The sequence below is a fragment of the Rhinolophus ferrumequinum genome, chromosome 6, assembly GCF_004115265.2.
Source record: "Rhinolophus ferrumequinum isolate MPI-CBG mRhiFer1 chromosome 6, mRhiFer1_v1.p, whole genome shotgun sequence".
Classification (NCBI taxonomy): Eukaryota; Metazoa; Chordata; class Mammalia; order Chiroptera; family Rhinolophidae; genus Rhinolophus; species Rhinolophus ferrumequinum.
This window is the reverse complement of record NC_046289.1, coordinates 78,084,762-78,111,117: the sequence shown is the minus strand read 5'-3', so window position 1 is coordinate 78,111,117 and position 26,356 is coordinate 78,084,762. Positions and strand designations below refer to the sequence as shown.

The following is a 26,356-nucleotide window of genomic DNA, read 5'->3' as shown; positions in this document are numbered from 1 at the left end:
ACGGTAGTAAGTGGTGAATCCAGAATTTAAGAGGTCTTGTTTGAGCAATGGTAATTTAACTAATCTCCTACCCACAAATAGAAACATACAGGTGTATGTTCATTTTGTAGATCACAGAAAAGGCTGACAGGAAGGGTTTACCTTTGCAAATAGCGGGCATGCCAAAAATATGTATACCAGTGGGTACTTTGGTCATCGTAGCTCAAGCAGTAGTTTGCCGTAATCAGAAGTGTCTGGACACTTTGAGCACCTCTTGTAATTGCAGAAGTCAAACGTGACTTATATTCATTTTGTTATTGGTATATATTGAGTATTACAATTTTAATAGTTTTACTGTCTTAAATGTGTATACATTTTCTTAGCACCCTCTATATATTATAAACCTTGATCTGCCTCTCATAGTGGAAAGCTTACACCCTTATTTTATCAACATGCCAAAAATTGATCCGTCTATCAAAAGTAGATGCACAGTAATCACTAATCTTTTTTCCCAGAAATCAAATTAATTACTTCTAATGAATAATTTAAATGAAAAAACTTCACTGTAGGCCTGGGATATAATACTTATTCAACTAAAGGTAACTACCATTATGGAAAATATATTTGATATTCATAATAGATAAGTATATATTCTAGAAGCAGAGATATTAGGTTGGTGCAAAAGTAATTGCGGTTTTTGCAATTATTTTCAACCCTTTAAACTGCAATTACTTTTGCACCAACCCAATATTTTGGAAGCCACATAATAATCTAAATATTGCTTGAAGCACATGGATTCAAAATGAAGAAACTTTTATGGATAGAATGCTTAATAGCATCAGGTTGAAATAGCCTGATATTCATTCACAGTAGGAATGGCCTTGTCACTGGGATAAATTCCACTCCGTCATCTCTGAACCACTTGGATAAGCTATGCAGTACTTTTAACTTTCCTTTATCTGCTCTCATGGCTAAAATTCTTTCTGTGGTTATGTCAATACCTTCAACCCTGCTGCACAGGAATTTATCTGTTCTTTTAACATAACTTTGCACATCCTTGTGCCAGTCTTATCTGTGTCGATCATAAAGTTTAACAATCAAAAGGCAATTCATCTTGCATCCTTTATTTCAAATTTCTTGCCAACACCTCTCTCATTATAATCTATAAAAACAAACCAAAAAAATGACAAAAATGGAAAAAATTAATTCCAGAATAAGATAATGCTTACTGAAAATCCTGGATATTGCTGAGAAATGAGTGAGGTAAATAATAACAGCTGTCCTCTTTTTCTTTCACTCACGCTAGAAGCAGTGTATGGACAAGATTCAGTGAATCATCTTAACACACATCTTGATTGTTAGGGTAAAGCTCTCCAAACTCCTCCTACAAGAGGCACCATCTTTCTCTTCATAGTGGTACTGAATCCCATACTCAATACTCAGCTGGAACTGTTGCTCTGGAAGGAGGTATGGCTCAGAATTTAAGTCAGCTTTGATTTCAAAGCTGACATACAATGTCAGGGAAAGATGGTGCTATGCCAGTTGCACCCCATCAATGAAAAAAACTAAGCTTGTTCAAGCTTTATGCTGCCATAGCACCGTGCGCTTCAAGAGCAAAGTGTAATGCTGCAGTTCTAGTGTTCCTTTTTCCCACTAGGCACAAGCCAAGAGGAACATTTTCCCACAAACAAGTGTGTGGGAGATGGTAAATGCAATAATAAGGCTAATTAACCCATCAGGGTGCTTCAAGACTGGAATGATTCAGTCAGACAGAAACAAACGATTTTTATTCCTTTATTATTATTTCTTCTTTATCTGTGGAGCCAGAGGGTGGGAAGAGGACCAAGAATTCAGACATGGGAAAGATGAATGAACTTAGGAACCTATTTAGTAGTTTACAGTCTGCAGGATACTGTAGAGAAAAGTATCCCCTCTCCCCCAAAAAACAATGCTGAAGCAACTTTCTCTGGAGACATATCATTCATACTTAGGGAGTTCCCAGACACCTTTCTGCCTGGATCCAGCTACTTTTCATTGAGTTGGAGAACATATATTTGGAAACCTCTGATTGTTAACAGCACACCGATGAACAGTTATCCTTTGGTGCGAGGTGGACCATCATGCCATCAACCTTCATTGTACTGACCAATGAGAAACTTCTGAAAATAATGTGAAAAGGACAAGAAAATAGATGATCAGTACAGAAAAGGCAAAACATCTTAGTAACAGAGAAACAAAGATAAAAATTAAGTTACAAAAACAAAAAACAGTTTTAAACTTTATAGATGTATTTGTAATGTTTTAAATTGTTGCAGTGTTATAGTATGTGGTTAAGCTTACCAAATTTTATTTTTATTAGTAGAACTAATTTAATTGATAATAAAATGATGGAAATTTCATTATCTATGGTGTAGAAATTTGGTAAGATCTAAATACTCGAGCTATTTCAGTAAAGCAAAAAAGAACACACGTGAAAACTTGTATATAATTGAGTATATGCAAAGTCATTCTCCCAAAAAATGAGTAAAGAAAGAGAATTTAAAAGAAAAAATTATTTATCTTTTCTTATTTATTGAGAGTTATTTTTGAAAAAAATTTGTTGCAGATCCTAAAACTCTAATTAACTTATTCTATTCAATTCTTAGCAACAGTAAAAGACAAGACATAGAACACCAGACTCACCAACTATCACATGGTTTTACTTGATTCCGCTTAATGACAGTGTCCTATAGTCAACAACAAGCTGAACCATATTAATGGAGAGAAATCGGAAGAAACATAAAATTCTAAAAGAAAATATTCCAAAGAAAAAAACTAAAGAAATATCTAATAAAACCCCTGAAATGAGATAATTACTCTCTGGCAGAACTAACGAATGGGGGGGGGGGGAATCAAAGTTGAATGAAAGCTTTATTACATTGCCACTACTCCTGAAGAATAGCTTGAGGTATTTTGTCCAAAAACGGTTTTTTGGACAATTACTTTTTGGTTTGTGGGATTTTTCCCCCCAAACATTAAGGCTTAATAATATGTGCATAACAGAAAAATAATGAGCTACTAAACTTTACCTAAGACTCTTAAAGATTACTTTCAAGAAAGAATCTCATACTCAATTATAATGTTGGAGGAAACTTCCATTTTTCAGAATAACATGTTAGTCCTATGCAGTTATATTCTGGGAGTTAGGATTTGACTTTCAAGTTCTAAAAAGTCATTATCATAAGGCTCTGCTTTAGTCATGTAACTACATATTGGATCTGGGTTTCCCTTTCTAAAAATGGGAAATCAAAAGGAATGAAGTACTAACCATATCTATAATCTTTAAATTTATGGGAAACATGGTGCCTATCATTCATTATTGAGTGGGGCATTTGGTTTGTCTTGTCTATAACAATTAAATGGGGTAATATACAAAGAGGAAGTCACATTCAACCACATACATTTTTCAATCAGAAAAAGAAAATGCTCAGATCCTGTGAATTACCTGTCCTGTTTCATAGGTAGCACCTGTATTGCTACTACACATCCGTAGAAGCACAGTATCAGCCAACTGTTAATCAAGGATCACTTCCCTTCAAAGTGACTGATGATCCACCGTTAAAACAGCTTATAAAAATAACTTCTGCATGGAAAAGGTGCTTCAGGGTTTCCAGACACATCTCACCATTCCTGCTAGCTTAATACAAGTTTGAAAGTTGATTTCTCATTAATATTTAAAGAAGAAATGGCTTCAGAACAAATTTTAAATGATCCATTACATTTTAGAAATAAAATGTTATTGGCATTATTTTCATCTCAATTACAAGGAATAATAATGTCCAAGATTGGCTTTTAAAACTGTTAATGAGCCCTGGCAATGTGAAAAAGATATGGATTAGGTAGATGTAATGAGATATGATTAAAGGGTGCAAGCACTGAAGGGTGTTGGAGAAATTCTTTTCAGAAAGAGTATAATTAGTGTCTGATAAAAGTACTTAGTAGATAAGATTTTTGAAGAAGAAAGGTTAAGATAAACACATACTTTATGACAAACCTGCTTAATTTTTCCCCTTTGGTTCTCTTACATACTCAATATTATGTTGAAGTTTCATACATAAATAATGTTTGTCGAATACTTGATGCAATTCTACCAGACAATTAGAGTGGTTTAATTGCCAGGCACAGAGAGCAGAAAATGTGTTGAAACATCTTATTCCATTTTCAGTGTACATTTCTTTGTTGATTTATGTAATGTAGCTAATAATATGCAACCTACCCTAGTTTTAAACAAACAAATGAACTTCTAAAAAGCAAGCTTCCCATAAGTTGCTAAGCAACTCCAAAGGCACATTTTATTAATTGAATAAATAACGTTTAGATGACAAATCCTTAAGGAAGATTTCTTTTCTAACTCCATTTTATGAAAAGTAGAAAATCCAAGTAGGTATCCTTCTGCTTTTCCTGTTTCTAAGGCCTCAGGGCTAGGAAGAGACACTGCCATTTTCAAAGCTACTTTTGACTCACTAAACAAATAAAACATTTCTTCAACTGAAACTGTTACTATAATAGAAGTTAGGTTCTGGCACTCATTTGTGTAGCTCTCCAGAGTTAGAAACTCATGCTTCATTCCCGTAACTGAAGGTTCCTCAATCTGGGCATCACTGATATTTTGGACCTGAAAATTCCTTGTTGTGAGGGGTTCTCCTGTACATTGTAAGATGTTTAGCAATATCTAGCCCTGGCCTCTAATGACTAGATGCCAGGAGGGGCTCCATAGTTGTTAACAGCTAAAAATGTCTCCAGACATTGCCAAATGTGCCCCTTGTGGGGGAAGGGGTGTTCAAAATCACACCTGGTTCAGAACTACTGCAACTGAATAATGAGTAAATATGAATGATGGGTAAATGACTAACTTCAAGTCACCATCAGTCACCTAATATTCCCTAGCACCACCAGCAATGAAAAACAAAGGGGTAGTACTGATTGCAGTGGCACTGTGGCTCTTCTCCTATCCAAGGCTCATCACTAACTTTATCATTTCAATGTAATTTCCATTATATAAAAATTGGGGAGAATTCAGGCATACAATTCTGAAATCTATGTAACTTTACTAACAATTGTCACCCCGATAAACTTTAAAAAAAAATTGGGGAGAAAGGTCCTAATGATGGCTCAGTCTATAGCTACTCTGTAATAATATCCCATTCTAGAACTGTACCCAAATCTTTTTTCTTACTCTTTCTTCCTTGGTTTTCACTACACTCAGTGGCTGGACAGAATTATTTTAAATATAAATCTCAATTTTAATCATGCTATCCTCTGCTCATAGGGCATCGGTCTCTATCACATCTAGCAAATACTCCTCTGGTCTTTAAAGTTTCCTGCAAATTACCACCAAATTCCACCTCATCAAACATCTGTCTCATTCTCCATGAATGCCACCTTTACCCACTCCCAACACAGCTTCCATATTCCAGTCTTCTTATGTGACACATAAAGGACAAATTCATTTCCACCATGAAAGTTTTCCTAATTAATCCTTTATTTCTTATCAGTATCATATTTCTGTTAAAAGAATGACATGACTGCCAATTAATCTGAGGCAATTATTTACTGAAGGTTTGCAATATGCCAGATACTGAGTATTCCTTAGTAGCTGTTTCCATCAATTCACATTTATGTTATTTATGCACAACTAGATTGTAAGTTCCCAGAGGACAAGAATGAATCTTATTTGTATCCCTCTGCTGCTGCTTAATAATGATGCTAATAAATACACTTTAAATTTGATTAGCAATTATAACTTTCAAATTACTTTCATGGTTGTTACCTTATTGCTTATATATTTTCACTGTTTTACAGTCAATGAATGTGGAACATTAATGCTCTAGGGACTAGTCTACAGGTTACACAACTAATGCTCTGTAGAATATGCATTTAATATACGTTGACTGACTGAATCCAGTCTCACCAATTCACAACGATAAAATTTCTCTCCTGGTTCCAAAAAGTTCTTACGGCATTTAAAAACAAATGTTATTGTAAAGAACAAGAACAGCTGAATGATACAGAAGACACAACATAGACATGAATTAGGGTTGGCAAGGGTTAAACTATAACGTAACTTGAAAGCAAAAGAGAAATCTCTTAGTTTTTGCCTCAAATTGGCTACAAGAGATTAACTTCATAAGGTCTTGACCTCTTACCACAGAAAGTAAAACTTTGAAAACAAAGCAAAATGGAAAAGACACAGAAGAGCTAATAAACCCCGAATTCCAAAAATCACAGCATTTTACCCCATATATAAGAAGTTCAAAAAAACATTTTCAACAACTCTTAAGAGATTTCCTCCCAGTTTTTGACTGTCCCTAAAAAACATCAAAATACCTATAAAAATCATTTATTAACCTTTCAACTGACTTCAACCAAACACCAGAAGTCAGAGGTCAGCCCATTTCTAAGCATACCCACTAACCCTAAGCACCATGGCTCCTAAGAAGCAACATCATTTATTCAGTGCTACTTTCAACATTTATTGCATTCCTACTAAGTGCAGGTACTGGCATAGCCCTAGGAGTTAAAAAGGCCTACATCTCAGTTGTTCATGTGAATTTATGCAAAGAATTCAGAAAGGGCAGGTGATGTGAAAAGACCAAAAAAAAAAAAGACATCTTCAATGCACCTTAACTCTCAACCTCTTGGTCCCCCTCCACTCCACCCCACTCCCTAACCTTACCCTGCCGAGTTTGATGAAATGAAGAAATCAGAGGAAATTCAAAATAAAATGAAGGGAACTGGTAAAGGTCCCATCAGCCACCTGAAAGATATACAAAATAGTTCTCAACCATATCTTTCAGCCACGTGAGTGGGCGGAAGTGCAGGAGCCCACGAGGCGGAAGTGCTAGGGGTAGGGCAGCTTCAGGGCCCCCCAGGGACCGGAAGTGCGGGACCTGGAGTGCGCGGGACAAATAGCCCTCGGCAGGGCTTCAGTCCAGAGCAGAGGCCTCTCGAGGCCTCTCAGGGTTTTTTGTGACCACGAGGCCCTGTCATATCACAGCAGGCTTTCGGCAAAATAGGGATTGTTGAGCTTTTCCGAAGAGGTTCCTAAATGTGGCGGTAAGCTTGACGTGAGTTCTTCAGGGAAAGGTCTGTGCTCCCCACCCAGCGTTTTCCTAGGCGATGCTGCGCTCCCCACACGGGTACGGGCGGGGCACCGACACCTCGCAGGCCTCCAGGGCTGCTGATGTGCCCGACGGGTGCCGAGCGGTGCCGTCTTCCTGAGGGGGCAAGACTGAAGTGCGAAGCGGGACGGTGCCGGGCGGCCAGGGTGTGAGAAAGCGGGCCCTCCCGGGCGCCGGCGCTCCGAGGAGGGCACAGACGTGTATCTGTGGAGGGAGCTCGTAGAGGGGCCGGGGGCTTTGTTCTCGCCGCTCACCTTCCGCGAAGCCCGGCCGGGCTCCGGGTAGTGAATCGGCAGAGCTCGGGCTCCAGCCTCTGCGGAAGCCCGGGGCTCAGGCGGCGGCGCTTTGTGAGCCTCTGAGGGGACTGGGGGGGTTGGGGCGTCACCGGGCTCCTCTGTTATTAAATAGCTAAGAATCACGTTGCCTCCGGGATTTTTATCCAGGGTATTTAAAAGAAGATAGAAACTCGGAGTTTGTTTCAGTTTGTCACCCCCCGCCCCCAAATTAATTCTGAAGCTCTGAGCCTGGCGTGTGCGGGAGCCTTTGGAGAAGGAGCGCCTCTCTTTTCCTCTCTCTCAATCTCTTTCTCCCTCCCTCTCCCCATGGATAGAGTCGCCCCCACCCGCACCTTCATCCCACTCACTTCATTGGACCATTTCAGGAGTCCCTTCCTTACATATTCAACAAAACGCAAAACGACCAGAGCACTCCACTCGCTCTCAGCATCAGGCAACCAACTTACAGCCGACTAGGAGAGCTAGCGAGTTTCTTGCTGGTCTTAATTTAAATGCACCAGCCCTGTTTGTTCCCAAGGAGGTAGAGGGCAAGTGTTTGGACCCGGCGCGAAAGGTCAATAGATCTTCACAGCATGTTTATAAGATCACTTTTAAGCGTCCCTCAACCTAGTGGTCACTGGGAATTGCGTTGTGAGAGGAAATAGCTTTCAAACGTCTGACACCACTCTCTACTCTCTTTGAATGTCCAAAGATGGAATGGAAACTCTTATGTTAATTTCCAGAGGATCCCTAACTCCCCCTTCCCTGCACTGCTTGCCCCCTACCATCGTGGGAATGGGGAGAAACCCTGGGAATGGGGATCAGTGGCCTCAGAACTGAGCACCCTAACAACTTCTGATTATAGAGAGGAGGAGGAAGTATGGCGAAAAGAAATGGAAAGGGGAAAAAAAACATTTGTGTTCATTTACACATTTCCTGTGCAGAACAAAAAAGTCCCACCATCAGCAAAAGAAGTCTCTTCCTCCAAAATAGCAGCCAAAGAGGGAAAATTAGAATATGCATAAATTCCTTCATTTTCTTTCGCAGAGAACACGATTTCCGGCAGATTTGTATTTAAACTGCTCGATTAATCACAATCTCTAAACAGCATTTTACTTAGCATCTTCCTAAAACTCACCTAAGGAGTATTGCTCTCCTCCCACTATTCTGTTTTGAAGCCTCCCTCTACCCTATTCTCCAACTGCGAATGAAAATTTCTTTGATAAGAGTGTATTTTTCCTGTTCATTGTTTTCTTTTCAATACTAGACTGATGCATTGGACTATAATACAAGCTGGCTGCTGTCTGTGAAGCCATAACTGCAAGTGAGAGCCTAGTGGAAAGGATACGTTTTTGAAATGTGTTGTTAAAAGAACAGACATGATAGGACCAGTAGGCTTTTTGCAGTTCCTCTCATGGCATGGAATCCTTTCCAATTCTACAAAAACCATATCCTTTCACTAGCAATAGATAGGATGCTTGGACATGTCCACCCTCCAAATCATCCTCCTTCCCATTTTTAAGGAGCATGATAGACAATTACACAACCCTATTCAAAGGAATATTATTCTTCATAAATATTCGGAGTGCCAGTCCATTAAATCCCCCCACAGCCCATCTCTAAAATATTTGCTTTGCCACTTATGCAACAGATCTGGCTATATCTGCCTTGAGAAATCTTTGTTGGAAATGTTATTGAGCATCGCTTGAAGCCATTCCCTTTCTGAAATAGCATTGCTTGACTTGGGCTTACCTCTCCTGTCTTTGAAACTGTATATATTTCTTTTATTTAATAGTAGGTTGTTAATGTTTAAAAAATGAAATTACATCTGGGTTTACTGAAAATGTATATAGATCTTAATTCCACTCACCCCTAAATTCCTTACTCTTTTTGCACACCCCAAGATAGAAAGAAATCTATATGTGCTTCATAATAAAAATCTAAACAAAATGTAATGGTTCTGGCTTTCTTTCAGTGTTTACAGATCACAAATAAACCCCAATTATTGGTGGTTAGAAAGTCAGAAATGCTAATATGTGTTTAGTTCTTAGTTTCTATAAAATAAACATACATATTTGAACTATGCAGCATGGTATATATGATACATATGTATAGGCATTTAAATATCTGGTTTATGTTGGCTAAAGGTTTTTTTAAGATATTGGAATATAGAAGCCTATTAATTTTGTTAAATGCATGCATAAATTGAGTGCACATGAATTCTGCATAATTTTTACTACTTTGTGAAACAACTTATTGTTTCTTTACTTTCTATCAAATATTCCCACTACAAAAGTATTAAAGCTTTTTTTTTTTTTTTTTAGTTAGGCATGTCTGCAATGACTCAGAGGTTCTCAGTTATATACAATTAAAACCAAAGGGATTGAAAATAAATTCTTAACAGCCATATTTAGGGGGCTGTATATAACAGGATTGAGGGGCACTTTTACTGGCATTGTTGACTTTTTTAAATTATCTTATTGAAACAAATTATAGTTTTCTCTTAACCAGAGAAACAAGTCAAACACATAAAAAAAAAACACAACTGAGAATATTGTCCTTAAAGTATTATTTAATTAGAATGGGATTTTATATGTAAAACTCCAGTTTGAGTTCAAGTTGCAGAGCTATACTTCTGGAAGAGTTGAAATGAACTTAGTTATTAATTATTATTAGTGCAGGAGAAAAGCCTGGGCTACCATTGAAGAGCAGAGCAATATACAGTTGCAGCCAAAGCCGCCTTTCTCCCGTTGCAGACTAAGCATCACCTCAGTGAATTTATCCCTAGAAATGAAAGTTCCTTGTTCTTTGCTAATCTTTAGTGAAATCATATTCTCATGAACTGGAATATTTTCATACTTTTTTAAGTGAACAGAATAGACGGAAATGAAAAAGAATTGTTCAGCCTCCCTGCTGTGAAAGGTGAAGAGGTGGATGCATGTACAACCAGCAGGGAAGTTGCATCCTTTTTTTCCTTCCCTTTCATCCTTTAACTACTGTTTGGTTTTGGTTATAGTGTGTGTGTGTGTGTGTGTGTGTGTGTGTGTGTGTGTGTGTGTGTGTGTGAGTTTGAAGACACCATCTAAAGGAAAAAAGTTTTCTAGAGGACAAAACTGGGCACTGATATAGTTATGCCTTTCTTTTTGTAATTTGTTTCTTAACAAGCACTCAGATCTTGTTTTCTCATAAATTTTCAGGGCTACATTAATTTATAGGAAAACAGAACAAAGCAAAAATATTTAACAGTTACCCTTCCTCGCTCCCAAAATGCCCTTCTATATAGCTAATGTCCTTTTCCATTTGGCCCTAGCCGCTGGGCTGCCAGGGAATTTCTATCTCAGTCTTCACTCTCTTCTCCTATAACCGCCCTTCCTCTCCTAACCAGCTTTCTTTTCCCTCTACAAATGAAGGCAGTTATCAAACAACCTGCTTTAACCTCAGCATCTTCCTGACAAACATTGAGTCTAATTAATTCCCTGCCCACCCACTTTTTATTTTCTTTCGTTTTTTTTCTTTAGTGGGGATACAAGGGGCTCAAGAGATGGGGAAAACATTGGACTGAGAGGAGAGTTAGATTTCTGCAGATACATACTCACTGGCAGATTCTTTCCAGCCTAGCCTCAGAAACTGGTGGCTGTTCCTCGCACCTAGAACAATAAACCTTGGCAGGTTTACAATTGACAAAAGCACCTCTCTCTCCTCGTAAGGAGATGAGCTTAGCTTTTCTAGTTACATCACCACCAGTTAAATCTTCAACCTCGTCTCCTCTCTCCACTTCTATTCCCTTCACTTTATTGTCCCCTTTCTATTCCTCCACTCCTAAATGAATCAAAAGAATTCATCCAAGGGGACCTAATTCCTAATTTTTATGTCTTGCACCATGGTCTGATTTTCTCAAGGCTGTTCTCTTTGGACTCACAGGAACCTTATAACTGAGGAACTTTGCCCATCTCAAACTCTTCAGTTCCGAGAACATGATTCCCATATATGACAAGTTACCCATTCACCAGCAGAGCTCCAGCCAGAGCCACCGGTCCTTCTACTCAAGAATCCCTTCACATTTATGCCTCTGCTCCAGTCTCCTTCCCAGGTTGATTTACTTCTGAATGGTGTCCAAGGGGGACATGCCCATAGCAGTGAAGAAGAGTGGCTACAAAAGTACTCAGTGCCATTAAAATGACCTACCATATTAAACCAAGGAAGTCTATTAGACTTCCTTGAGTTGGGCTGGAAGGATCAGCCATATAACCAGCGAAACAAGAAATCAGAGGAACGCCCCACTACAGTTATGAAACAAATTTCGTCTTCATCCTGTCAGCCAGAGAAATTACTTTAAAATTGTTTCCACTATTATTGTTTGCATTATTATTATTAACATTTTATTTTTGTCATTATTGCTGCAGATTTTATTTTATTTGTGTTGTTGCATCTATTATACTATTCAACAGAAGTTTAGGAACATTAGTCAGATTAATTAGTTTATCAGTAATTTAATGCTGAAAACTACTAATTAAGCCAAAAACTAAAAATGATCAGGGATGATTCATACCAATGTAGGATTTGGGAGGAAGGGAATCTAAATTTTGGATATAAAATTTGGCAGCTATGAAAAAAACAGGACTTGGGGATCATAAATATGATAATTAAAATATTCTTAGTCTCTGAACCTCTCCCCCTCCTCCAAATTCAGCCAAGATCATTCTGTGATTTGCTTGGTAGAGGAAAAAATATATATTTGTTTTTGTTGACAGAGAACAAAGACCCCATGCGTGTTCTCCATGTGATTTGCATCTGCACGTGGATTCACTCTGCTTAGGATCACTCAGATAGCTAAGATCACTCCCCTCCAAGTTTGCCTCCTTCATCTCTTTGCTCTTGTTACTCACCTCACTGAAGAGGTGCATCATATAAGACAGATACACAATTTCAGCCCTCTCCACAGACAGGTTCTATGGAATATAACTTCAGTAATGCAGTTGTCTCCACAACAAGCTCTCTGCTCTCTTCCAAACATAATTAATATTTTCATAGTATAGTTCATATATATGTATATGTGTATATATATGTGTATATATGTATATACATATATATATGTCATAAACATACACAGACTCACCCTCTAGCTTTGCTGTTTGTGCACCTAAAACAGAAATGCATGTGGCTCTTTCACTGACTCCTAACTCAGCCCACAGAAAAGAAAACTGTTTAGGGAACAACTTCATAGTCTGTTGTGAGCCCCAAAATATTGAAAACAATAAAAAAATGCAAGCCCCTACTTTTTGATAGTCATTTCTGTCAAATTTCCTAGAAAATAAAGGCTTTTCTCAATTGATGTTCTGATACATTCACTAGATAACAGTTAAAATCAACAAAATCACTGTCCTAAACTACTGGTTGTCTTTTCCAAGTTTTGATGATGGAAACTGAATTTGAATACTTTCCATTTTAAGTCAGTTTGGGTTAAATTGACACATATATAAAAATTAGTACCCATAATAACAAAACTATGACTTCCATAAGAAATTGCTTATTCTGTCAAATACCTCAGTTTTATGTTCTAGGTGGATTAATTCATTTAGTTGCAATCAGTTGTATATTGACATACATGTATAAAATAGATGGTCAAAAAGACTGACAGATACGTAGATGACAGTATGGCCAGTAGGAACTGAGGGATCAAATGCTGCTGAGCTTCCATATCCCTAATATTTCATTTGTACAAACTGATTACAACTACTAGAGGACAGATAACCTTTCAGACGGTAGGACATAATATGTTTTCCATCTTTAATAAAGAAGATACATAATCTGTAGTACTTAATCTAATGAAAATATAAACCTTACTCTTCCTATTTTGTTTTTGAGTTAAAGAAGCTAGTTATTTGGAATACACTGATTTCCAAGCGTCTTGGCCATTTTGTTTGTGAATGTATATAAGGTGTTGGCAGGGGAAACATTTTACACATCTCTCCACAAAATTTGTAGAGGGGATATGTAAAAGGTTTTTAAAAAATCTTTTGAGGTTTTTATTTTCTTCATGTGGTTTGTGATGTTTGTAACTATGAAAGATTTTAAAATGAACAAGGAAAGGAGCACATGCAGCTGATTCCAAGTAGATCTTTTAACTGGATTGGAAAGACGCAGAACATTTCCCTAGTGTGGTTGTGCAAAAAAAAAACCGGGGCGGGGGGGGGGGGGGGGGTAGCGGGGAGACTGGTTTGTGAAGAACTCACTTGTGCTTTTTGTTATTGTTTTAGATGGTAGCCCATCAGGGTTCCTTTCCCATTACTTTCTTCTAAACTGTTTTCCTTGAAAGCATAAATGTGGGAACTACTTATCCATTCATTTCCTCACAGGTTAACATATAAACAGCAAGTATTTTAGTTAAATTTTCAATACAAAAAGCCTTCACAAGTTCAGAGGTGGTCTTAGTACAGGACCAAGTTACCATTCCCAGTTGATTAGATACAGTTAACTTGGTATTTGCCTCTGCTGAGCTATATAAAACATATAAAGGTAAGATTTTTACACTATTGATGAGCAATGATGTGTAAGCTATCAAAAAGAAATTCTCGGACTTTTTATATTTTTCTCCCTTGTTTTCCTTTTCTTTCGATTTGTTTTTGAGGCAGTGATACGACTATTTCCCTGGTTCTCAAATGAAGTTTTGTTTGGCTCAGATTAATATTAAAGAAGATCACATATACGGTTGGAAAATATTGTTATTTTTGTTTAATGGGGAAAATTGGACGCCCACGTGTCAGATTTGTGGTTTTCGGAGGGGCAATGGAAATGGTACTGACATCACTTTGCACTTTGACAATCGGATTTGGTCAGGGTACAAGTTGTTTGTTTAACCCGACAGCTCGGTGCACCCCGTCGCACGCTTTGCACACTCATTAAAACGATTATTCACGACCTGTCGAGTGTTTTCGGGTTCATTCATAGGAAAGGCTTGGAGCGAGCAAGAGCAATTCAAGTCAACACTGTCCACTACGGCGGCGATACACGTGAGGACGAGCTGGTGCGTGCGAAAAAGACGGAGGGCGGGGTGGGTGAGCACACCCTAGCTCTAAATCCTGTTCATCCGATGCTCTGGAATCTCAATCTCGAAAGAATGCCAAGAGTGCTTGGTCCTAAAGGGCCATGTTCCTGTGCTAGCTTCAAGGGCTTGGCACAGGACAGAAAAATAAAATAAACAAACTCAAAGCTCTCCCTCGGCTCCTCCTTTCAACCTTCTGCAAAGCTTGAGGTCCCTGGGCTCGCCCACCTTCTGTCTGCTGCCGCCGGACTGCGAGGCTCCACCTCTCACAGCGCAGATGCTGAGGTTAAGTAGTTTCAGGAAACCTCGCCAGGGTGAGGAGATTAATTCCTTTTCCATCTCCCAAGGCCCTTTCGTCCTCAAGAAAGAATTCGGTTAATTTTCCTCCCTATATTCCTCGCAAATACTGGAGGGAATCGGGGAGCTCAAGAGAGAAAGAATAGGAGTGTAAACCGTATTTGTTAGATGTATTCCAAATAATTAGCAAGGAAAGATTTATCCTCCAAACAGCAAGAAAAGTCCTATAAAACGAGGAATAAATAGCCCTCGATAAATTACGCTACTTTTATTTTTTAATTTCCAAGTCATCTTTCAATATTTTGTAATGACAATAAGAGAAGCACAAACTCGAAAGCATCCTAGTCTCCCACTATAGATTTGTACGTATAAGATACTCCCCGTGGTCTTTCGTTATCTTATTTGTTCCAATGAGCTCTGATGCATAACATTCACTAGTGAGCTATTAGTTAAAGAGAAATGCGTATCTTTATAAGGTATAATGGTACACATACACTAAATAATAGCATAGATGAGTGTATGTATTTGATATGTACTGAAGAACTCTGGAGTATCCTGTACAGCATAAGTATCCCTGGCATAAGTAATTTAGAGTCAATAAACGTTTTAAAACAAGGCCATTTCTATATTCAAATCTTGCTGCTCCTTGATTTTTCATCTACAGCATTAGTAAACCCAGCAGCCACCTTATTATCAGGGTAACCTAGTCATGCCAACAGAAAACAGACAACAAGCCTTATTCATCAGTTTTGTTCTATCATATCTGACACCATAAAATTGTCTGTTTTATTGAAACACATCAATGCAAGAGAAGAAGGGAAGTTTTCAAATAGCATGAGGTTTTAATCAGAAACAGGTTCCTAATGGCTGAAAAGCAAGTACGAATAAGTAATTTCATAAACTCTTTGGGTTGCCATAATTCACTATCAGGTTTACTTAAAATTGATCTGTCAAGTGTGTTTCCTATAAAAGTGCTTTCATTAAAACCAACCTGTGATAATAATCAAGGGGCAGATGCTGAAATATGTAAGTAAATAACCGAAAGCCTCTGCATAAATATACACAAATCAATGCAGTAATAGACAACACTATCGATGTAGGAATGATCGATTTTAGTCTTCCAACCTGCAATCAGAGCTCAAAATGTATAATTAAAAGTATATTTTCCAACTCTGCTAATACTATCTCCACTACCAAAATAAATAAATAAATAAATAATAACAAGCCCTGCTGCCAGTTCTACCTGATTTTACTTCATTCTGTTTGAAGTACTTTGGATGAAGTGGGAGGAGTACTCTACGTTTTCTAAGAAAGCTTTGCCAACTTTAAAACTACATCACTAATTATAAAAATTATAAAAGTATTAAATAATAAAATTATCACCTTATCCTTGTTCTGAATTTTTCAACCTTCATCATAGCCTCTAATTATTCATTCAGCACATTTTAAAAAGAAAAACACAATAGTGCTTATTATTTTTAAAGATTTTTTTCAACTACCTAATACCTTTGGATTTAAAGATTCTTTGGGCCTTTTGTTAAAATAAATAAGAAAAATGTCATTTCCTTAATATACCCTGGAAGCTCTCATGCCTAAGCCTGCATATGCAAGCAATCTGAAACAAGGGGCGGGAGGAGCATCTGCGCTATTCCAAAATTGTTTCATATAATGATTGCAAAACAAACAAGTGTCTGACTCAAAGAAATAAATATATTTTGGATTTCTAGAAATTCATATCTAAAACAACATTTCAGATTTTGCTTAAAGTTAAATTTCCTTTTTGAGAATATTTATCCCTGGAGGACAGAATTAATTTAGATTAGCAAGCACCGGTATATGATGAGTCTGAGTATTTAGGTTTTGTAGAGTAATGAAAATATGGTGTTCATATTTTTTTCTTAATCAACAAAGATGTTTATTTACATTCATCCTTGAATTAGTGTGGTCCTTCTGAAACACGGGCCTCTAAAAGAATTTATTTATGAAATTCAGCTTCTTTGAAAGTGATTTCTCTTACATAATATCACCAGCACATAAATATTGATTTTGATTATCTTCACATTTTCATATGATCAAGCATTGTCTTTGACTCCTCGCCTTCCCATCTAGGGAAAAGAATTCAAGGGCAACCAGACCCAACTAGAAAATATCATCAGTTATTATTTAGGGCTAATTTAACAGATAATTTAACTTCAAACAACAATGATCAGGTCACTATTTCAGAGCAGTGAGAAAAATGAAAGAACTGAGAGACAATTCTCCCTAACCCCACTACAGTTTCTAGTCTTCCTGCTCAATCAATGGAATCAACAATGCCTGGCCATCCAGACCTGGAGGAAGATGTTTGCATCTTCAATGCATTCTAATCAAAGAATGAGACAACAAGAGGGGAAGAAAGAGGAGAATGAAACTGAAGATGATGACACCAATTCAGGGAGTGCTACCTGGGTAGGAAAATTAAACCTAAGGCAAAAATGAATATCCAAACATGTCTGGCAACTCAACACTTTTCATTCGGACATGAATCTCCAAACCTCGTAATGTGCAATGTGCTTTCCAACAGTGCAGCTCTTCCGAAAGGCCTAAGACCAGGATAGAGGATTGTACCTTAGGCAACAGACCATGAAAAGGATGTGGGACATTTTATCTCCCCTCCCACCCCCACAAACATGATCTTGAGAGTTATTTGTTATTATTTTAAAGGTCTTTTAAATGCCTTTCCTGATTACAACAATTTCAGAATGCCTGCCTACCTCAAGTTTTGATAGAGGACCACGTGAGGATGATTGAAGCATCGAAATTGGGTCTTATGTGGGGTGGGGGAACAGTCGGAAGTGGATGAGCTCTATTCTACAACGTCCTTTCCTTCCCATTGTCTGTCCAAAGCTGAAGACCACCGCTTGAGAAGCTCCCACACACGCCGCGGGATGCTGTGCCCACCAAACCCCTGCCTCCCTCTCCGCAACCTAGGGCCACCCTTAGTGTTAAGGGAGTTCCTATCCCAAGGCTACCTATTTTCCTGTAAGAATCCTTCACCTTGGACCACAGGGTTGGGCAGAAAAGGAAAACAGGGTAGAAAGCGAAATGGAAGAGGAGTCGGCAGTGGAAAGAAGAAATGATGTCTATTACAGAGAAAACAGTTTTATCAACTAGCAGATAAGTGCTGAGATCTGAAACTGTACCAAGTAAACAAAAGAAACAACTTTTATGGGGGAAAGGGTAGAGGAGAGAACACAGATGAACAAGGAGAAAGGAAAACGGTGGGGAAGCGCGCCAGCCAAGGTTCTGGAGTCAATTTTCCTGGCATCAGCCCGGGTGAGCTACCGACTCATAGCTCGGCTTGTCCTGGGCAAGAGCGCCCTCACGTTGCTGCTCCCTGTGCAGCGCCCGGCTTCTCCTCGGCCGGAATGTCGGCAGCAAAGTCCGACAGCACTTCTCCCCGGCTGCGGCGCCGCCAATGCCGCAGGGACTCTGTAGCCGAAGTCACTTTTCTACACGAATCCAAACCCCCCGCCCCCCCCCAAAAAAAAAACACGCTGCCGGGTCCCTGCCCGAAGGATTTCAAGTCCCGCTACCGTGCGTCTCACCCAGGAGTCCCTGATGCGCCGGGAAGGCTAATAGGAAACCGCGGCGAGAGCCCCAAATTCGCTTTGGGCCGAGCCAGCCCGTGTCTGGCGTGTTCGCAGACACTCTTGGGACAGCCAGGCTCTCGAGCTTACACCGACGTCCCCTAAGTGTGCATTAAGAATCAATTATTCGCATGAGATTCCCAAAGCCGGGAACTGGGATATTCCCAGCAGGGACGAAGTCAAGCCCAGAACAGTGCTCATTTTCCTAGTCCTTCGAACAAGCAGAAGAGAAGCCTTCTAGCCCCGTCCCGCGCCGCACTACCTGGAGTAGTTCCTCTAAATCCTTCGGGGCCCCTCTTCCTGACCCAGGCCACCGAGCTTCAGGCGGAGGGCCAGCTCTGGGGGTGGTTGGCAATGGTAGTGTGAAACTGGGGAGGAGGGGCATTCTACCGACCCCCAATAAAAAAGAAAAGAAAAAAGAACTTTAGAATGAGGCAAGTCCTTGGCTCGGGAGCAAAGAGCTTTTGCCCAAATAGGAAGAGCAAATAAATACCTATGGGTTTGAACGTTAAGAAAGCCCACTCAGGATATTCACGCAGCTGCAGTAAGACGCAGAAACCATATTTCCACGAAATAAATTACTTTGCACTTTGGGACCTACTTCAGTCTCCTACTACCCCTTCTCCATATAAATTCGTCTCGTTTCCCTTCATCAATCTTTCCAGGTCCCTCTTTGTCCTGCCTACATCCTCTTTTCTTAGGGATCCACTGTGACTTTCTGCCGACGTGGGAAAAGCATGCACTCGTTCAGCTACTGCGGCTGATAGGACGCCCAGCTAACGAAATTTTTCAAAAATAAAAAATAAAAACTGGGGAGCACTTTAGCCCTGGACCTCAAAGTCGCGGTTTAAGCCTCAAGCAAAAGCAGTCAGGAGTAGCCCTCCTCCCCTCCGAAAACCACTTTCACTTACCGATCTTGGGGTAAGAGCGCTGCCAGTCCTTAAGTCTTTTTCCTCCGCATCTTTCGGACAACCTCGCGCAGAGTCTCGGGTGGAGGGAAAAAACAGAAATCGGAAGGGAGAAAACAGACTCAGAACATAACACTACATCACACATTCCCCGGAGCCACCTTGGCCTACATCCTCAGGACAATGTCCCGGTAAACTCACCGCTACAGTGGGGAAAAGGTTGGTTTGGGGGCCGAAAACCAAGAGGTGGATTATTTTAACTGCTGGTGGTGGTGGGGGGTGGGAGGGGAGGGAGGCCCTGGAGAGGGGGTAGGGAAGGGGGAATGATTGGGATGAGAAAAGAAAGACTTAAAAAAAAAAAACGCGAAAGGAAATCGAGAATGGAGTACTGTGAAAGATAGCGCCTTTGAACTCTTACAGGTAGGTAGCTCTAAGAACGCAGAGACGTGTGTATACGCGAAAGAAGGATCTAGATGACCCCTATTCTTTCCATATCTCCAGGATCTGGCTTCAAGAAGGAAAAAAACGGGGGGGGGGGGGGCGGATTTTAATTCAAGTTTCACCTACCCTGCTTGTTGGAATGGCTGCGCAGATTTTCATATTGGAGAGTTCCATCTGTCTGGCAGAAGCTGGAGTGGTGTTGGGGGCAGGTTATCTGGTGAAGTAGGAATGTACAGGAACCCCGCCCTCTAGGCACAGTTACACAACCCCAGCAACCCGTCTCAGCCAGCTCTAAAACCTCTAATGATCTTCACCTTCACCCTTTGTTAGCCTATTTCTCCAACAGGCATTTAGTCCCAAACACAACCAGCCACTTTATCTATTCATAAAATTAATTTCTCAAAAGCAAAATTACTTCAATGCATTCGAATTCTTCAACAATGTTGTAGGTAACACTTAAAAAACACATTTATATTAATTCTAAATATATTCAATTTATCCACCTATTTGGGTGAAATATCCACCAATTTAAATATATATAATCAATCAATACACTACAAGACTCATTTTTTTTGCCTCTCTACCTTTAATTTTATGCAAGTCATAGAAACCACACGAAATCTTAAATGATCATAAAGATATTTGTATTAAATCTTGCTATTTCTGGACGTTTATGTTCACTTGATTCCCAATTTTGTAACAAGTTGAAGAAACATATTTGAAGAATCCGTTCACTGTTCTAGTTTAACTGAATCATTTTCTCAATGTTTTATTTATAATTTGTATTAACTTTATACCAGACAAATTCAAGTAAAATACTTTAAACCTGGAAATAAACCGTAATTTGGGGTTTCAAATTTTAAGTTGTGATCACTTTCAGTTCCAAACTTTCAAAAAGAGCAAACTTAATCTCATTAAAAACAGTTATAAGTATGAAAGAAAAAAAGCTTCAAAGTTTTAAAGTGTTTTTCTGGCATGAGCTAACTTTAACTGGCAAAGGTTGATGACAACAAATATCAACACAACATTACAACCAATTTGTTGCAAAAAAAAATCTTATTAAATGCCATGCTAGACTGTTGTGTGTTTTTGAAGAAGATAATTTAAGGAATGATAGGACAGATTGAGATAAATGAAATATTCATATTGGGCTGCTGGAGGCCTTCACAAAGTTCTCTCTCTCTCTCTTCCCCCCCCATACTGTATCCAGTATGCCTATTAAACAAGCTATTCTTACTTCTAATCACACCCATTATATATGTAATTTGGACATGTATCCAAGTAGTATTTCCAATCCAGTCCTTAGTTCCTATGAATCCAAAGAAGTAAATTTTACTCTTGTCCTCAAAGTTTGACGTTTGCCATTGAAATTCTATTTCTCAACCAGGCAAATAAACACTTATCACAAATAAACATACCTATTTAATAGGTCCAGAAAAAAATACTCAAGGGGGAAATTTTTCTTCTATATCTATCTTCCTTTACCTCAATATAGGAGTTCAACTTTCAACTTTTGATAGGCAAAAGACTATTCTTCTGTGCCAGTACATTCTCATTCCACAAATAAAATCCATGGTAAAAGCAAACAATACATCATCACCTTTTTCAGTCTAAACACATGCTTTTCTTTGAGCTATTTTGGTTCACAAATGTGTAGTGGGGATCTCCTTTGCCTAAGCTCATTCATTTGGACTCTGTCACTATTTTCAATGTATCAACCATAAATTTGGCTTCCAAACCAATTTATTTGTAGAATTTTCTTTCATGCTTCATTCTGAAAAACTGTTAAATTTCCAGGAACTTGGACCTTTTGTGAAACTGCTCTCATAGGAAGAAAATAAAATCAAGCCCAGTCTGTTTAAAGGAGTAATTAAGCTAGTTGTCTTAAGTCTATTTTGGTCTTGTCCATATTTGTGTATATTTGGTTCCAGGTCTTTTAATTTTCCTGACCCTTATATCTTTCTGTCTTTCTTAGATCTCTCTCTCTCTCTCTCTCTCTCTCTCTCTCTCTCTCTCTCTCTCTCTCCTCTTTTTGGTATTGGGGGATTTTTTTTTTTTTTTTTTTTACTTTAAAGATCCGATTTCTCTCTCCTCTCCCTCTCCCTCACTCTCTTCCTTTATCTTCCCTTCACAACCCACCCACCCCCATGTCCCAATATTAACTATTCTGTATTTCTATTTCAAATCTATTTGAGTCACCTTGCTTCTCTCCTAGGCTTTTTTTTTTTTCCCCTGAGCAACTCTCTAAGTGTTTGCGATAACATCTTGGGGACAGATTATTTTTCATTGGGCCCTTTGTAAGAAGTAGCCAGCTTATTGCATTACTGCAGAACACATTTCAGACTATACAATTGTAACAAATGAACAACTTGTCCTCCACGGACTCACCACAGGATCCAATTAGTTACTAAACCTTTTACTTAGGTTTTCTAATTATTTTCTGGAGTCATAGCAATTGGGCTGCTGAAACAATTCAAAATTGTTTTCATTTTGTTTCAGATTTATATATATATATATATGCATATACATGCATATATATATATATATGAATGCATATGTATACTGTAAGTTAAAATTATGACTGTAAGCAAAAGGAACAAATCTCTAGGTTATACAGACATTTAGGAGGGAATCAAATACCTCTATATTGTAAAAATGAAAGAAAATGAGAGAGAGGCATTTTACTTCTGAACATCTAGAATTTTAAATTGTTATAATTAAAAAATAAAATATAAACATTGATCTGCAATTCATTACAACAGGTGATCACTTCAGCAAAATCTATATTGCAACTTCAGCACATCTTTATTAGAACTCTTTCATTGTGGATAAACAGCCACAAAAATAAATGCTGACTTAGAAAGTATAAATACAAATATTTAAACAAAAATATTTGCAGCATTCATAGCGCAAATTGTACCTGAACTGAAGGGCTCTGTGTGTCTATATATATTACATATGTGTGTATTATATTCACTTCTATCTAACCATATACATATATTTATTTATAATTTTCCAAGTGCTATAAACAAGATACCTGAAACAAAATATATAAAAAGTAAGCATTCTATTAACTGATTTGAAAATAAACACAAAGTAAATAGCTATGCACATAAAATTATCTCTTTATGCTGTATATCTACAGAAACTTAAAGATATCAGTTGAAAAGCCTGTACTTTGTTTAAAGCTAGTGTTTATTAAATAGCCCGCTCCTTATAAAATTTGATTCCACAATGGAAAAAATACTATTTTCATTTTTAAAGTGTCAATTCAAATGAAAGGAGCAGTCTAAATTTTAGTGGGCTGAAAAAGCCTTTGAATTCCCTAGAACTTTAATGATCTTTTAAAAATTAGCTCTACTTAATAAAAAGAGACAAAAGTATCAAGATATATATGAATTTAGCCTATTTTTTTATTTCTGTGTGTTCATAGTAAACATTTTTGTAAGTGACAAACACGGGCATATGACCACAGTATCACAATCAAGAAATTTTAAGACAACATTAACAATCACTCAAATTTATGCGGCATTTGCGCAACACAGGTTACATATTTGCAAGGTTTACCTATAAGTACAATAGGTATTAACATTTCACTACATTTAGAAAAAATAAAAGTGACCTGTTAGTGACCACATACATCAAAATATACACAACACAAACTGAAGGCAATCATTAATTTTGTCCCCTTCCAATTCATTTGAACGGGCAGTGCTGCCAACTGAAACAACTTTCCTTTTTCTGTTTGTTTTTTAATACTTAGTATACCGAGTGCATTTTCTAAACCCAATCTTTGGTCTAAAAGTAAACAAAAGAAAAAAAAGTTTTTGAAAGAAAAGGACAAAACAATAAATGGCCAAAATAATTTCTTGGGCACCTTTACTAGGAATGCTTCTTAAATACAAATTACAGTTTAACATTTAAAAACTCTCCCCATAATTTAGGTTGTTCTCAAGGTCTGCGTCCACCATATTGATCCATGATAACTTATAATACTGCACACATGGAAATCTGGCGGCTTTTAGAGATAGACTTGTCAGGTTTGAATGAAATGGCAAAGCAGTCACTATTTAGATACACATTCTACTATAATTTTGACTTCCAAACCTTATATTCTACAATGTATTCTCCCCACATTGCACCTCGCTGACACTCCACACCTTGTTAGAATAATAAACAACCCTAAAGACTGAACAAACGTACAGAAATGGGGGGGGGCTTAATAAAAAATACCTGGACTTATTTTTTAATTATCATTTACAATGCAAATGTGTGTAAAACGTTCACTTACAGTCTGGTCCCAGGGATGTTAATGTATTAAAGGGTTGGAAGAAGACCCCTGATTTTGATGTGTGAAATAATCAGACAGTCCCCCGGACAGTCCCGTCGTGAAACTTGGCAAAGAGGGTCTTAAAGACTCACAGGGCAGGGTCGAGGGGGCCTGCGGAGACGTAGAGGAGGACGCGGCCCGGGCGCTCATGGACGTGCTGCTCTGCGAAGTCATTGACGGGTGCGGGACGTGGGGGAAAAAGTAACTGGTCTGTCCCGCAAGCAGGTTGACCGAGCAGGGGTTGAGGGAGTAGGTCCCGGAGCAGGGCACCGACAGGCCGCAGGGCACGGAGGCGGCCAGCGCGGCGGCCGTGAGGTGGTGCGTGGCGTATGGGATCTCCCCGTTGACCAGCCGGTCCACGCTCAGGCCGTTGGCCGTGGAGAAGGAGTGGTTGTTGCCCAGCGAGTTCTGAGTCAACACGGAGCTGTAGGGCATGGGGTGGCTGGGGTAGGCCGACGTGGTGCCGTTGTAACTCAAAGTGCTGCTGGCGCGGGGGTGGTGCAGGGACAGGAAGGGCGACATGGGCCAGTAGAGGGAGCCGGCGCGGTCCATGAAGGTGAGGCCGGTGGAGGTGAGGCGCGCCCCGCGCTTGAAGGCCAGCTTGGCCCGCGACGTGGTGGAGCGGCGCCGCAGCTTGCCCGTCGTGCCGCCGATGAACACGTCGTCGCTCGACGGGTCCAGCATCCAGTAGTTGCCCTTGCCCGGGTCGTCGTAGTGGCGCGGCACCTTCACGAAGCACTTGTTGAGGGACAGGTTGTGGCGGATGGAGTTCTGCCAGCCCTGCTTGTTCTCGCGGTAGTAGGGGAAGTTCTTCATGATGAACTCGTAGATGCCGTTGAGCGTGAGCCGCTTCTCGGGGCTCTGCCGGATGGCCATCATGATGAGCGCGTTGTAGCTGAACGGCGGCTTCTCGTACTTGCCGTTCTTCTTCTCGCCCTCCTTGCCCCCCTCCCCGTCCTTGCCGCCCTCGCCCGCCCCCTTCTTCTCCTCCCCCCCGGCGCCCTTCTCCTTCTCGTCCGGCCCGACGGGCGCCAGCTCCCCCGCCCCGCCGCCCGGCTCGCCCTTGCCGCCCAGCCCGTCCGCTTTGGCCCCGTCCAGGGCGGCGGCCGGTGGCGGCGGAGGCGGCGGCGGCGGGAGCAGCAGCTGCTGAGGGCCCTTGTCGTCGTCGGCGGCCGGGGCGCCCCGAGCCTGGGGGGGCTGCGGAGCCTGGGGCGGCGGCGGCTGCTGCTGCGGCGGTGGCGGCGGTTGCGGGGCGGGCGGCGGTGGGTGGTGGTGGTGGTGGTGGTGATGGTGGTGGTGCTGGGGGTGATGGCTGTTGTGGTGGCCGTGACTCGCGTGGTGGTTGTCGTTCTGGACCGCCTCTGGCACCAGGCTGTTAATGCTGAACGAGGACTTGGGGATCATTTTCACCTCTTTCCTATCTCCCATGTCCAGCATCACCCAGTCGTCGAGGGGAAGCGGCGGCGGCGCGGGAGCTGGGCAGCAGCGCGGCGGGCGGCGGCGACCGGTGGGTGCCGAGCGGGGCGCGGGCGGCGCGGGCGGCGGCAGCGGCACTGAGCGCTCCGGCAGAAGCGCAGTTGGACCGCAGGCTCCGGCGCTGGCAAGTCATGTAGCAAAAGCAGCAACCACCCCTCAGGAATTAGAAAGGAAAAAAAAAAGGAAAAGAAAAAAAGAAAGAAAGAGAAAAAAGAAACAACCACCGCCCCGGGGGTGAAGCTCCCTCGCTCCCAACTCTACTTCTTGGTCTCCCCCCCACCCCCCGCTCCCCCCCCCTGCTGCTTCCTCCTCCTCCTCCTCCTCTCGCAGCAGCAGTCACAGCAGCAGCAGCAGCAGCAGCAGCCCAAAGGGGGGGAGAGCCGGGCGGCGGGCGGGCGCGTCCCGGAGCGGCCGCGGCGAGGCTGGGGAGACAGCGATCGAGGCGGCTATAGCCACAATTAATTTTCCGAGCTACAGGCGCACACTAGGGCTGTAAAAAAATTTTTGGTTTAACCTTTCCTACCGCTGGGCCAATCAGAGCCGGCGGCGTGCGGGAGCGTCTCTCGTGCCGTCGACCAATCGGCGGGTCCGGGCCCACCCACCCCCACCCCGCCCGCCGGCTCCCGCCCCCTCGGGTGCTCGCCTCCCCCTCTCTGCGGGTCTCGGCCTCGCGGCCTGGCGGAGCCGCGTAGGGATACGCCGGCGGGAGCACACTGCGCAGCGGCCCTTCGCTGCACCCCCTCCACCCCCCGGGGCTTCTCAACCGAAATCCCCCTCTTAGGGCAAATATCTCGCATTTCAGCCTCCCCTCTGCCTGTA

At 40.7% G+C, this 26,356-nt stretch overlaps 1 protein-coding gene and 1 long non-coding RNA gene across 2 annotated transcripts; both read right to left on the bottom strand.

Moving 5' to 3' along the window:
- Positions 1-1,773: 1,773 nt before the first annotated feature.
- Positions 1,774-19,935, bottom strand: LOC117024230 (uncharacterized). Its single transcript, XR_004423328.1, has 3 exons — positions 19,858-19,935; positions 19,294-19,367; positions 1,774-2,138 (listed from the first exon to the last, which is right to left on the bottom strand). It is a non-coding gene; the product is annotated as an uncharacterized LOC117024230 (long non-coding RNA).
- Positions 19,936-23,124: 3,189 nt separating this feature from the next.
- On the bottom strand, positions 23,125-25,998 carry FOXG1 (forkhead box G1). Its single transcript, XM_033109694.1, has one exon. It carries the CDS (start codon positions 25,496-25,498, stop codon positions 24,041-24,043), a length of 1,458 nt encoding a protein of 485 aa, XP_032965585.1. The 5' UTR covers positions 25,499-25,998; the 3' UTR covers positions 23,125-24,040.
- Positions 25,999-26,356: the final 358 nt, after the last annotated feature.